At 38.0% G+C, this 15,615-nt stretch overlaps 1 protein-coding gene across 1 annotated transcript in view; it reads left to right on the top strand.

Annotated features, from left to right (window-relative positions):
- The window catches only part of CEP126 (centrosomal protein 126), a 124,271-nt gene that overhangs the window by 61,064 nt on the left and 47,592 nt on the right, over window positions 1-15,615 (top strand). The window contains exon 4 of the mRNA XM_036861077.1: window positions 7,097-7,208. Coding sequence (XP_036716972.1) covers window positions 7,097-7,208 — 112 coding nt within the window. The remainder of the gene's footprint in view (window positions 1-7,096; window positions 7,209-15,615) is intronic.

Genomic DNA, 15,615 nt, shown 5'->3' with positions numbered 1-15,615 from the left:
TTCAGCTTGAGTAGCCAATAAAATTAAGAAACAAAGTGGAAATTCAGACTAAAAAGACTACTATGCCTTTTGAATAATAGGACTTTAACCAAATGAAAAATTGCAATTTGATATAGGTTTAATTTGGAGAATTAATATTTTGTTGGCTCTATTTGTAAATTTGGAAAGTACACAAGTTTGATTCTACTTAATACTGGCTTACAGTGTTTTGTCTTTTTAAAACTGCTTTAATAGCTTAACATAAAAAGAAAATTTAGCATTTAGGTTTAGTAAATTTATATATATATACATATATGTATACATATATGTGTGTGTGTGTATATATATATATATATATATATATATATCCTTTTTCTTTTTTTTTGGCTGCACCACACGGCATGTGGAATCTTAATTCCCTGACCAGGGACCAAGCCCGTGCCCCCTGCAGTGGAAGCATGGAGTCTAAACCACTGGACCAGCAGGGAAGTCGTTAGGTTTAGTAAATTAATGTCAGATTCATTTTGGCATTTTGTCCACATTTTTGCTCAAATTCATATTTGAGAGACTGGCAAAATAAAACAAAAGTACAGAGTGACATAATCCAACAATCTAAGACTGAAACCAATTCAGAATTTTTAAATGATTATGTTTGATTCTTCAATATCACATCTACATTTTTTTATGCCTTAAATAGTAACACAGAATTAGCAACAAAATGTCAAAGCTTCAAAAATAAAGAAGCAGAACCTTTATGTATTCAGCAAACATATGTTGTGCTGCATTGTACACAGCCCTGGGCTAAGCTGAGATGCTGAGATACAGAGAAATCTAATTGTACTCTACCATTAAAGACCTCACAGTTTATTTTGGAGATGAGAGTAATATAAAGAATTAATGTCAGTAAATATAATTGCTATGGTAGCAGAATGTGTAAAGTACTATGAGAGCACAGAGGAAAGAACACAAAACTTATACAGGGATATGACGGATAAATTTGAATCTTGGAAAAATTTGAATCTTGAAGAATAAGCATTTTGCCAAGCAAAGAGACAATTTAAAAACATCCCAGACATAAGGAACAGCTTTTGCAAGTAAACTATATATTGCAAATACAAAGTGTATCCAAAGCATAGGATGAGGGAAAAAATGGATATAGGCCTAGAAAAATGAGTTGGAACAATTCTCTAAGAACTTTGTATGCCATGCTAGGAATTTTGTCTTTATCCAATATACAGTCCACTTAAAGTTGTTTAACTGGAAACAAGCCAGTTAACTGGGTCAATAAGAGATCTTACTGAAAGTAAGGGCAGCTAGTAACATTGCTAAAAATAATAATATCTTAAACATCATAGAGGTTTATTTTTCTCTAGTGTAATGTGAAGTCCTCAGTTCGGCAGTCAGGAGCTGGTTTGATGATTATGCAAAGTCACTGGGAACACATACTCCTTCTGTCTCTCAGCTCAGCTGCCCTCAGTATGTGATTTACATAGCTTCACCCTCATGGTCATATGGTAGCAGCTGAAGCTCCAGACATCATGTCAGTGTTGTAGACAGGAAGAAGGAAGAAATGTAAAGGACAGAAGGGTATACCTCTGAGCTCCCTTTAAATTGTTTTCCTAGAAGACCCCATCTATCTGCTTATATCTAATTGGCAACTCCATCTGCAAGGGAGACTGGAAAATATAGATGTTGTTTTTTTTAATGTGGCTATATGGCCACCCCTAACAATATAGGGTGTGTTACCAAGGAACAAAGGGAAAATGGATATTAGGTAGGAAACTAAGAGTCTGTGCTAAAATTAGATTTGTTTGTTAGAAAGATAATTATCCATACAACAGGGAAGGTGAATTGAAGTAGAGACATATTAAAGTAGGTAGACTAGTAGTAGACTATTTCCGTATTTGTGGCAAGAAGTGTTAAGCTGCTAAATTAAAGCACTGCACTGGATATAGAGACAGGAGGTAATACATTCAAGAGATATAATCAGTAGATTCAGTTACTAATTTATAGAGATGGCTGGAAGAAAGACTAGGAGAACAGTGCCCCTAGGAACTAACACAGAGCCTCACAAATTTTTAGCACTCAATAAGGACTTTGTTAATGAATTAATTATTTTGGTGGATGATGATATTAATCAAGGTTGCAAATAAAGAAGAAGAATCAGGTTAGAGATATGAAAGATTATTTATTAAATTTTAAGTGCATTGACTTTGAGCTTCCCATGACTCATGCAAATGGGGAAATCAAATCAACAACTAGAAATATGTATCTGAAACTTAAGAAAAAGATATGGAATAGAAATTATATTTAAGAGTCACTGATTAATAGATATATAGTTGGTAAAGGAAGCCATGTGGAAAGGTAAGGTAAATATTGGATATAGAGGCAGATTGAAGATAGGGCCTAAAATAGAACCTTAGTGCACACTAGCATTTATTATAAGTAGAGAAATGAAAACTAAAAATGGATTTTGAGAAGTAGTTATCAAGAAAGCAGGATGGGAAACAAAAGCAAACAGAGAAAATTGTTATAAGAGGCAAAAGAAAAGGTAGTTTTAAGAAAGCGGATGTGGTCAGTTGTATTAAATGCCTCAGAGTACTCACCACTCATGAGTATCATTTGCCCCAGAAAGGGTGCTGACTACCCAAGGGCCTATGTACAGAAAGTGAGGAGTTTTAGTAAAAACAAATGACGTACATATTCACTCAATAGAATATAATGCAACTATTAAAAAACTGGGAAATTCTTTATGGACTTAAACGGAACAATCTCCAGCAGAGATAGATTTACAATAAAGCCAATAAGGTTTAAGTTTCACTGTCATGGCCTCTACATCTAATTTTATATTAGTAGTTTTGCAGTATTTTTTCTTAATGAAGCCCCCCAAATTGTATAGATTCATATCAGTATACATTATATTCTACCTTCTGTGTAAGACAAGAGGGAAATTAGAATATGTATTAAGGGAGGAGATCAAGATGGTGGAGTAGGAGGACATAGAACTCACCTCCCCCAACAAACACATCAAAAATACATCTACATGTGAAACAGTTCTCACTGGAAACTGGTAGAAAGACTCCTGTGCAACCAAGGCTGAAAGAAAGATCCACATGGAATAGGGTAGGAAAGAAAGAGAAGCGATCAGGTTGGGACCTGTGCCCCAGGAAGGGTACTCAGAGGAAAAGGGAGATTACACAGGCAGAAATCCTCCCTGAGAAGTGAGTGATTCTGTTCCAGCCACATATTGGGCGCCCCTGTCCTGGGTTCCAACACAGGGAAGATGAGCCCCTAGGCTGGTTGGAGGGCTGGTGGGACTAACAGGAGGGCTGTGGGAAGCCTGTACTCGAGCTTGGGAGGAGTACACGCACACTTGCTTACTCCCAAAAGAGGGCAGAGAGGCAGATTGAAACTGCGCAGGTGGCTGACTGGTTTCCTGAAACTGCTCTGGAGCACACCGCAGCCTGAGCCAAGTGAATGCTCAATCCCTGCTTACTTCATGTCACAGCTCCACACTGGAGCGAGGGCTGCCACAACCAAAGAAAGAGCTCAGCCGTGAGACACAGAGGCAATTCAGAACCAAAGTGGTATCCTTTGGGTGAGGGCATGGACACTTGCACAGGCAGCGCATCAGAAGCAGCCCAAACTCTTTATATGGCCAAACTGTTGCAGCCTGCACCTGGTCACACACCAAGAGCTCACACTGGCCCCTCTTGTTCCAGCGCTGCTCACCTCAGGGGCAAGAGTGCTGGTGCTGGGAGAGGGGAAGCTCACACTTAAATGGAACAGAGCTAGCTCAGACCCAATCCTTAGGGCTTCTGCTCCAGCAACTTGGGACCTGACCCTGGCCCCAATAAGGCAGTGACAGTCCCTGAGCAGAGAGAAAGCCCCAGCTCTCTCCTGGCTCTGGCCCTAACCCCTCCTTCTCCAGCCCCACATCCTTCCAAAGTGATAGCTGCCAGCATACCCTGAGGAAAGACATGACTTGTGTTCATGTCAAATCCAGCTCTCCCACCAAAACCACTGGACACACAGGCTGTATAGGGATGCTCCACATAAGGACACCCCTTCAAGACAGCAATAGGTAGCTGTTTCACCTAATTTCATAGAGACAGAGACTGTTAAGCAAAATGAGAAGATAGAAGAATTGTTCTCCATTGAAAGAGCAAGAGAAAAACACAAATAATGAAACAAATAACTTACCAGATAAAGAATTCAAAGCAATAGTAATAAGAATTCTAACTGAATTAGGGAAAATATATACAATGAAATATTAGCCACAAAAAAGAATGAAATTCTGCCATTTGCAACAATATGGATGGACCTATAGAGTATTATCCTTATTGAAATAAGTCAGAGAAAGACAAGCTCTGTTATCACTTATATGCAAAATCTAAAAAATAAAACAAATGAATGTATATTTAAAAACAGAAATAACCTTACAGATACAGAGAACAAACTAGTGGTTACCAGTGTAGAGGGTGAAAAGGGTGGGAAAAATAGGGGTATGGGTTAAAACAGGGGTCTCCAACCCCCAGACTGCGGACCACCAGTGGTCCGCAGCCTGTTAGGAACAGGGCTGCACAGCAGGAGGCGAACAGTGAGCAGGTGAGCAGGTGAGCAGTGGGCGAATGAGCAAAGCTTCATCTGCCGCTCCCCATTGCTCCCCGTCACTCCCCATTGCTCGCATTACTGCCTGAACCATACCCCCCACCCCGTCTGTGGAAAAATTGTCTTCCACGAAACCAGTCCCTGGTGCCAAAAAAGGTTGGGAACTGCTGGGTTAAAAGACACAAACTACTGTGTATAAAATAGGCAAGCAGCAAGGATACACTGTACAGCACAGGGAAATATAGCCATTATTTTTTAATAATGTTAAATGGAGTATAATCCATAAAAATATTGAATATCTGTGTTGTACACCTGAAACTAATATAGTATTGTATATTAACTATACTTCAACTTTTTAAAATAGAATATATACTTACGTATGTTTGTATTTGCATAAACAGTGATAGAATACACAAATGACCAATAAGAGCAAGACTTCCAAATGTGTATTTTATTTTTTTTATTTCTGAACATGAATATATTACCTGTACAAAATATTAAATTAAAATTTTAAGAAAATGTAATGCCATGAGTGAAGAGCAACAACAAAGCTATGATAAATAACTGTGTATTTAATTGTCTATTGGTTTAGTTTATTCCCAAATTATGAGAGTTAAACCAAAGGTTCACCCGATGTACATGATAGCTGATGCTTCCCCTTGCTTCGAAAAAGGAATTGGGAGTTTCGATGAGGTCAGAGAATTGTTGGAGTTAGAATATTAGAGCAAAAGAACTGGAAGGAGGAGGCTAGTGGTTTAAATGAAATAATAAAGCCCGAATACACCGTAAGTACTCAAAAAATGTAAGCTTAAATTTTCATCAGTGAGTATGAGGTAGTGACTAGAAGGTCATTAGACAACAGCAACAAGAAAGAGTAATGGGTGTTTGTAAACTGTTTGTAAAACTACCTTAGTTTTAAAGGTAGTTTTTAAGTTCTCTTTGATAGACAATAAGTGGTGAGTGTTAATAAAAGCGAAGTCTCAGACTATAGTCTAGCACAACTAAACATTTTTAGTAAAGCAGACACAAAACGATGGGTACGACTTGTTCTCTAAGCTCAATAAAGTCCCAGTTCTCTATCCTTTTAGGTGCTCTGACTACACTTTATGTGAAAGATCCACTCAGACTTACACAGTCACATTCCAGAGACAAAATTTTTGTGCCTTCTGGTATTGGACCATCAGAAATGTTCCTGTTTAACAGCTGGAGCCAAGACTAATCAGAGATCAAACCTCAATACCATCTGTAAGGGTATAGGGTATAGACCTCCCTAGATTCTTATTCTCTGTTCATGCAAGGGTAGAGAGTGATTAAAATATTTTAGGAAAGTCCACTTGTCTTAAATATCTTCAATTTCAACAAAGAAAGTCCATTTTTAATATTCCTCAGGCTGTGCAACTGGCCATTAGTTTTACCAATAGGCAACCATTTGGGACATTGATTATGCTAATTAGAAAAACAATCAAAATCTAAAGCTTGATAGTTTCTGCCTCAAGAGGATTGGTCCTTTATGATTAGAATATCCAGCAAACCATCTTGTAACTGTGCATTTTTCACTAGTATTTTATGCAATCACCCCTTGACTCTAGAGTTCAAGTTTGAACTAACCCATTCATAAAAATATACTGGTTTTGCTTAAACATTTTAAGGTAAATAACAAACATTGTAATAGTGGAAAAGTCTGAGGACATAGGTTTTTTAAAGGAGAAAGAAGGAAACAGTTTGGTAATGTCATTGGAGAGCTAGAAAGTCACCTACTTTACCTTCAGACCTTGAGTTATTTTTAGTTATTTGTGCCTCCCCATAAGAGGGCTGAAGGAAAAGCAATATCCTTTAAAAAGCAGCTATGTTTCAACTGAAACAAGAAGGTGTGTACCAAAGTGTACAATGGAAATTCTTGGGAAAGTGGATACTTATGGGAGCTAGGGTTGGATTAGAGGTTGTGCAGAGCGGTATGTGGATGAGTGTCCATATAATGTATGACTTTGAACAAGTTACTTAGCTTCTCTATGCTTCAGTTTCCTCAGGTGCAAAATGGAGATTCAAATAGCATCTGCCTCAAAGGCCTTAGTAAGAATTAAATTAATTAATACTTATACAGTGCTTAAAAATAATGTCTTTAACAGTAAATGCTCAATAAATGTTAAATGGTGTTTTTATATCTTCCCCTTTTCTTCATAAGAATATTTGTAAATTTTATCAGAAGTTTATGGAACTATGAAATCAGATATAATGGAGTTTGCATGCCAGACTAAAAAGGCTGGACATTTCTCAATGTTTCATTTTTCCAAATAAATATTCTTAAAATTGGTGATGATAATTTTGAGGTAACTGTTTCTTATTGGGGAATTGGGTGTCTAAATTTAAAATATTTACACTATTCTAAAAAATATATTTTTACAAAAGTTTTAAGGTAGTATTTTATCATTGACCAATTAAATTATATATAAAGAGAGTGTTGAAGATGAAGTGATTCTGTACTATTTGACCTTTATTATCCCCTTAGTTTTTCAAAAACCAGTTCCTCCATTAGAAGAGGCCCTCAAACAAATTCAGGAATCCAACTTAAAATCAGAGGTAAACCTTCCCTCTTCCCACAGACCAATAATAGACTGGAGGTAAGTAATTTATGATTATCATGTGTAATTACTAATATATAATAATTAAATAGCTCTCTAGTTGCTGAGTTTGTAGGTCTTTTCATCAGTTACTCCTTACCTCTGTTTTAGAGTTTACTATTTTATTTTCACACATTGAATTGAGGTAGAGTACAATATAAGCTGCTTCAAGAGTAAGTAGGAATTTTAATTTGTTGTCTTTGGTATTACAATGCTGCCTATGTTAGTAATTTTCTATGGGAATTATCATAAAAACCATTTAAAAACATTGATATTGGTTTTACTGAGAGAAAAAAATATTTTGAGTTGTAATGATATAAATTTAGGTAAAAGGAGTAACTTTATAGTAGAAATGGGTTTTTCCTCACTGAAAATCTTTCCTGGATATCTTTAAAAAGCTACAGTGCCTCCTGGTTCCTCTCCAGGTTAGTTTAAATGAATTATCTTGAAGCAATAGGATGGACCAACCAACCAGAGTACCCTCTGACATCCTGTATTTTCCATTTATTTATTATAAATGTTTCTTGAACCTACTATGTACATAGCATTATATCAGGCATTGAGAAGGGGATATGGAGAAGTGTAATATTCAAAAATGTAATCCCAAGAGTATAATCTAGGAGAGAAGTAAAATTATGCTTCAAAAAGTATAGAACAGTACCAAATAGATAATGATAATAATATTTAATATTAATTTATGTAATGATGTCTACAATTCATATGTAATTTATGTTAATATTTTACCTGTTTATAATGTTATTTACTAAAGTACTTCCATTTTTAGAATACCTGTGGCAAATAGTTCCCTTGATCAGATCTAAGAACAATTAAATTCATTCTCTCAGTCTTTATGATAGTTCAAGAAAGACTTCATGGAATAAAAAACTCTTCAGCAAAGCTTTGAAGAAAATAGGAGTTAATCATGAAACAAGTGGGTAGATGGTATTCCAGACAGAGGGATGAGCGTGTGGAAAGGCCAGGAGTAACAGAAGGAATGATGTGTTCTAGGAGTCAGAGATGGCTGAATAATAGAATGCAGAATACCAATAGCTCACTAGATGTGAGATTGGAGAGGTAAATGACCTACATGCTAAGGAATATAAACTTTATCCTGAGCATTTAGGAGGAGTCAATGAAGGATTTGAGCAGATGGGAGATAAGATCAACTTTTCTTTTTTAACATATCATTCCAATCTATTGTGAACAAGTGTGGATAACTGATTGAAAGAGGACAAAACAGGAGGCTATTTCAATATATGTAATTGAAATTACATGGGTCTAGAGCTCAAGAGAAAGATCTAGGCTTATGACATTTGAAGCCAAAACAGTGGATGAGATCAGCTGTGGAGATTATATACTATGACAACAGAGCTAGGTTAGAACACTAAAGAACAGCAACATTTAAGGAAGTGAAAAAAAGAGAAGCCTACAGATAGGAACAGAATGGTTGATACTGGACTATATAGAGAGAGAAGGTAGAACTAAGGAAGTACAGACTTTCATGGGGAAAAAAAGCAGTTTACAGAGATCAAATGGCTTCTAGAGAATCAGTAAAATAAAAGGTTTGTATCAGTCAGGATACTGGTGGAAAACATGTAACATTTAAACGGGGTAATGAAAAAAGGTTAGTAAAGAGACTGGGAAGCCAACAGTGGATGATGAAGCAACCCCAGAACTGACAACAAAGTCAGTAATACCACCACAGACCTGAACTGAAAAGAGCTATAGCTATAGGAGAGGGCTGATAGGTAGAGGAACATTGCCACTACTAAACCAAGCCCAACAGAGAGGAAGCCAGAGGAACAATTATCAAAAACCTCTTTCTTCTGTCACTCTCCCATCTCTTCCTAGTACCTTTCATTGGTCAAAGTCAGCCATAAATCAAAAGGCAAGGGATCATTTTGTCTCTGCCTAGCAAAGACAAGTAGAGAAGCATGGAAAGTGAATCTGGAGGGGTAAAGAGAAAATATCCAGCTTAGAGGCAATGTGTCCACTGTACTTCACAACAAAAAAGTCACACTGGCAACTTTTGTCAGAGAAATTTCAGTGGAGGGATAGGGACAGAAAAGAGATTGCGATGAGTTGGAAAGAAATGGAGAGCAAGAAAGAAAAAATACCAAGTGTAGCTTGGCTGTGAAAGGAAAAGAGCTACTGCTACCGAACAATAGCCAGAGGGGATGTAGGGCCAAGATATGGCTTTTTCCCTTAATATGGAAGATATGTTATCATGTTTAAATATGGATGTCAAACTGATGAGTAACAGAATTGCAGTCTAGAAAAGTAGAGAATAAAAATGGGAAGTGTCTTAAGTACCTATTATTTGGACATTGATTAACAAGGGTTATACATATGAATGAGATATGGTCTTCTGCCCAAGAAGGGTTTTCAGTTACATTATAATACTGTTTAATGGTGGTTACATCATAAGACAAGTAATACTGCATTATGGGGGCAGTTACAGAAATACTAGCAAAGTGATAAAGAAGTACGAAATTTGAAGTTAGAGAGGAGACTTAAATGATGAGTACCAATTGTATACTAAAGTAGCATAGGTTGATTTTAGGCATGTTCAGCCCTACATTGTTGTAAAAGGCAAAGACATCTAAGGAAATAGAACTTGTTCAGAGTGGCAGGACTGTAGTATGTGTTGCTGGTAGGACAGGAGATTATCTAGAAATGTAGATTGAGATCAGATATGAAATGCTTGTATGTCTAGGAACTTTTAATTTTTATCCTATAACTAGTAAAGAACCAGTGGAGGTTTTTAAGCATGGAGTGATATAATCCTCTTTATTATTATTGAAAGATAATTGGTATGAATGTTGGAGAATGAAAAGAGTGGAAAGAAATTGGAAGCAAGGAGACTTAAAAAACTTAATGGATAATCCAAGGGATAGATCATTACTGCCTAAACTAAAATAGTACTATTTTGTATAGTGAGAAAAGGATAAATCTGACAAAGAATAAAAATATTTTGAGTGGTTAGAAGGAAAAGATGAGAGAAGAAAAAATGAAAATGCCTTTTCACAGCAGAGAAGAAACATAAATAAGAGTTTAAGAATGTTGATCAAATATAAGTGTAAGAATTGGAGTATGGAAGGTGGGAGATGAAGAGGATGTGAGCTTACCTCCCCTGACAAAGAATTCAAAAATACATCCACATGTGGAACAATTCTAATGGAAAATTAACTGGAAACATGCAGAAGGACTCCTATACAATGAAGGCTGTAAGAAAGATACACATGTAATTGGCTAGGATGGGAAGAAAAGCATCAGGTAAGAGGCCTGTGCCTCTGGGAGAGGACTAAGAGGAAAAGGAAGATCACACAGGCAGACATTCACCCTGGGAAGTGAGTGGGTCAAGCCACAGATTGGGCGTCCCCCTCCTGGGGTCCTACATATAGGAGACAAGCCCCTTTGGCTGCTTGGAGAACCACTGAAAGGCTAGAGAAGCCTAGACTCCACTCATGAGGAGTGTGCAATGTTAGCTTACCACCAGACAGGGCAGAGAGAGGTGTGCCCTAGTGGCTGCCGCCTTGCCACACACCCCAGTCTGAGCCGAGTGAATGTCAAGCCCTGCTCACTCCAAGCCACAGCTTGGTCCTGGATCTAGGCCAGACAGGACCTGGGAAAAGACTCAATCTAAAGATGCAGAGGCGACCTAGGGACCTGGGCTGTGGTCTAAGTGGAGCAGTGTCCATTGTTGGCAGTTATTTAAACAGCACCCCAGAAGCAGCCCAGACTTCTGATGGCAGTGCAGGTGCTTGAACTCCCATGACCACCATTCCATGCTCCCCAGTTTCAGACAAGCAAACACTCCAAACCCTCCCACTCCATGCCATAGCCTTACACTAGATCTGGGGCAATCACAACAGGGGAAAAGATGCAAACTTAGGCTGCATCTGAGTGGAGCCACAGATGCCTACAGGGCAGCATATCAGCATATCTGTAAGCACATGAGCCCCACTTGCTTCAACACTCCCTGCCTTTGGGTCAAAGGCCCAGTGCAAGAAGAAGGAAAAACACACACTTAAAGGAAGCAGAACCAGCTTGAGCCCAAATCTCAGAGCCTCTGCTCCAGCAACTTTGGATCAGATCTCACTCCTGACAGGGCAGTGATGGCCACTAAGCAGAGAGGAAGTACATCTCACACCCCACACAGGCTCTAACTCCTCCATTACTAGCCACATTCCCTACCAAGGTGATAGAGGCCAGCATACCATGAGGAAAGATATGACTGGCATCCATATGGCATCCACGTCAAATCCACCAAATTCACTGGGCACACACAGTCTGCATAGGGACACACCCACATAAGAACACCCCTTCAAGACCACAATAGGTAACGGTTTCACCCAAAATCATAGAGATACAGAAAGTTAAATAAAATGAAAAGGCAGAGGAACCTGCAACCTAAGATTGTCTACCCAGCAAGATTATCATTTAGAATAGAAGGTGAGATAAAGAACTTCTCAGACAAGCAAAAACTAAAAGAATTCAGCAATACTAAACCTACCTTAAAAGAAATGTTAATGGGTCTTCTCAAAATGGAAAAGAAGTAAGAATCTACCAGAAAGGGAAAAATCCCAATAGGAAAGACATATGTATGGGGATTGAAGATCACTTAAATAAGCCAGTACATAGATTAAAAGACAAAAAGTTGTAAAAGCAACTCCTACTACAATACATACTTATGTGATAAACATGAAGCTGTAAAAAAATACATCAAAAACAAAATATGGGGGAGGGGAGTAAAAACTGTAGATCTCTTAGAATGTGTTTGAAGTTAAATGACCGTGAGTTCAAAGCAAGTAGATATAATTATGAGTTAACAATATATGAACCCCATGGTAACCACAAAGCAAAAACCTACAATAGATACACAACAATCAAAAAGATAGGAACTCAAGCATACTACAAAAGAATATCATCAAACCACAATGGGAGAAACAAAAAGAAGAAATCAATGGAGGAAAAAGTACAAAACACCTGGGAAACAAGTAATAAAATGGCATTAAGTACATACCTATCAATAAATTACTCTAAATATCAATGGATTAATGCTTTAATCAAAAGACATAGGATAGCTGATTGGTTAAAAAAAAAAAAAAACAAGACCCTTCAATATGCTGCCTACAAGAGACTCACTTCAGGGCAAAAGACACACACAAACTGGAAGTAAGGGGATAGAAAAGGATATTTCATGCAAATGGAAATGACAAGAAAGCAGGAGTAGCAATACTCATATCAGACAAAATAAAACAGAGACTATAATGAAAGACAAAAAGAGCATTATATAATGATAAAAAGGGATCAATACAAGAAGAGGATATATACTCTTTAACATATACACACCCAATACAGGAGCATCTAAATGTATAAAGCAAATACTAACAGACATAAACAGAGAAACTGACAATAGTACAATAATTGTAGGAGACTATAACACCCCACTGATATCAATGGACAAATCATCTAGAAAGAAAATCAATAAGGCAATAGTGGTCCTAAATGGCACAGCAAGACTAGTTGGATTTAACTGATATCTTCAGGACATTCCATCCAAAACCAGCAGAATACACATTCTTTTCAAGTGTACATGGAATGTTCTCCAGGATATATCACATACTAGGTCACAAAACAAGTCTCAACAAATTTAAGAGGATAGAAATTATATCAAGCATTTTTTTCAACCTCAGTGGTATCAATTAGAAATCAACTACAGAAAGAAAAACAGAAAAGAACAAACACATGGAGACTAAACAACATGCAACTAAAAACCAAAGGTCAATGATGAAATCAAAGAGTAAATCAGAAAATACCTCAAAACAAATTAAAGTAGAAAACAACTTTCCAAAATTTTGGGGATACAGCAAAAGCAGTTCCAAAAAGGAAATTCATAGCAAGACAGGCCTTCCTCGAGAAATAAGAAAAATCTCAAATAAACAACCTAACCTACCATGTAAAAGAATTAGAAAAAGAAGAACAAACAAAGCCCAAAGTCAGCAGAAGGAAGGAAATAATGATATCACATACACATGGAATCTAAAAAATAATACAAATGAATCTATGTACAAAACAGAAACTGACAGAAAGATTGGTTCAGGATGGTGGAGTAGAAGGACGTGTGCTCACTCCCTCTTGCGAGAGCACCGGAATCACAACTAACTGCTGAACAATCATTGACAAGAAGACACTGGAACTCACCAAAAAAATACCCCACATCCAAAGTCAAAGGAGAAGCAACAATGAGACGGTAGGGGGGCACAATCACAATAAAATCAAATCCCATAACTGCTGGGTGGGTGACCCACAAGCTAGAGAACACTTATACCACAGAAGCCCACCCACTGGAGTGAAGGTTCTGAGCCCAACGTCAAGCTTCCCGACCTGAGGGTCTGGCAATGGGAGGAGGAATTCCTAGAGAATCAGACTTTGAAGGCTAGAGAGATTTGATTGCAAGACTTTGACAGGACTGGGGGAAACAGAGACTCCTCTCATGGAGGGCACACACAAACTAGTGTGCACACTGGGACCAAGGGGAAGGAGCAGTGACCCCATAGGAGACTGAACCAGACCTGCTAGTGTTGAAGGGTCTTCTGCAGAGGTGGGGGTGGCTGTTGCTCACCGTGAGGACAAGGGCACTGGCAGCAGAAGTTCTGGGAAGTACTCCTTGGCATGAGCCCTCCCAGAGTCCACAATTAGCCCCACCAAAGAACCGGGTAGGCTCCAGTGTTCGGTTGCCTCAGGCCATAAAACCAACAGGGAGGGAACCCAGCCCCACCCATCAGCAGATAAGCTGATTAAAGTTTTACTGAGCTCTACCCAGCAGAGCAACCCCCAGCTCTACCCACCACCAGTCCCTCCCATCAGGAAACTTGCACAAGCCTCTTCGATAGCCTCATCCACCAGAGGGCAGACAGCAGAAGCAAGAAGAACTACAGTCCTGCAGGCTACGGAACAAAAACCACATTCAGAGAAAGATAGACAAGGTGAAAAGGCAGGGGGGCTATGTACCAGATGAAGGAACAAGATAAAACCCTAGAAAAACAACTAAATGAAGTGGAGATAGGCAACCTTCCAGAAAAAGAATTCAGAATAATGATAGTGAAGATGATCCAAGACCTCGGGAAAAGAATGGAGGCAAAGATCTAGAAGATGCAAGAAATGTTTAACAAAGACGTAGAAGAATTAAAGAAAAAACACCTACAAGAATTAAAGAACAAAGAAACAGAGATGAAAAATGCAATAACTGAAATGAAAAATACACTAGAAGGAATCAATAGCAGAATAACTGAGGCAGAAGTATGGGTAAGTGACCTGGAAGATAAAATAGTGGAAATAACTACCGCAGAGCAGAATAAAGAAAAAAGAATGAAAAGAAATGAAGACAGCCTAAGAGACTTCTGAGACAATATTAAACACACCACCATTCTCATTATAGGGGTCCAAGAAGGAGAAGATAGAGAGAAAGGACCCAGGAAAATATTTGAAGAGATTATAGTTGAAAACTTCCCTAACATGGGAAAGGAAATAACCACCCAAGTCCAGGAAGCGCAGAGAGTCCCAGGCAGGATAAACCCAAGGAGAAACATGCCAAGACACATTCTAATCAAATTGACAAAAAATTAAAGACAAAGAAAAATTATTGAAAGCAACAAGGGAAAAACAACAAATAACATACAAGGGAACTCCCATAAGGTTAACAGCTGATTTCTCAGCAGAAACTCTACAAGCCAGAAGGGAGTGGCATGATATACTTAAAGTGATGAAAGGGAAAAACCTACAACCAAGATTACTCTACCTGGCAAGGATCTCATTCAGATTCAACGGAGAAATCAAAAGCTTTACAGACAAGCAAAAGCTAAGAGAATTCAGGACCACCAGACGAGCTTTGCAACAGATGCTAAAGGAACTTCTCTAAGTGGGAAACACAAGAGAAGAAAAGGACCTACAAAAACAAACCCATAACAATTAAGAAAATGGTAATAGGAACAAACGTATCGATAATTACCTTTAACGTGATGGATTAAATGCTCCAACCAAAAGACACAGGCTCGCTGAATGGATACAGAAACAAGACCCATATATATGCTGTCTACAAGAGACCCACTTCAGACCTAGGGACACATACAGATTGAAAGTGAGAGGATGGAAAAAGATATTCCATGCAAATGGAAATCAAAAGAAAGCTGGAGTAGCAATACTCATATCAGATAAAATAGACTTTAAAATAAAGAATGTTATAAGAGACAAGGAAGGACACTACATAATGATCAAGGGATCAATCCAAGAAGGAGATAGAACAATTATAAATATATATGCACCCAACATAGGAGCACATCAATACAAAAGGCAACTGCTAACAGCTATAAAAGAGGAAATCAACAGTAACACAATAATAGTG

The sequence above is a fragment of the Balaenoptera musculus genome, chromosome 8, assembly GCF_009873245.2.
Source record: "Balaenoptera musculus isolate JJ_BM4_2016_0621 chromosome 8, mBalMus1.pri.v3, whole genome shotgun sequence".
NCBI lineage: Eukaryota > Metazoa > Chordata > Mammalia > Artiodactyla > Balaenopteridae > Balaenoptera > Balaenoptera musculus.
This window is presented reverse-complemented; position numbering and strand designations above follow the sequence as displayed.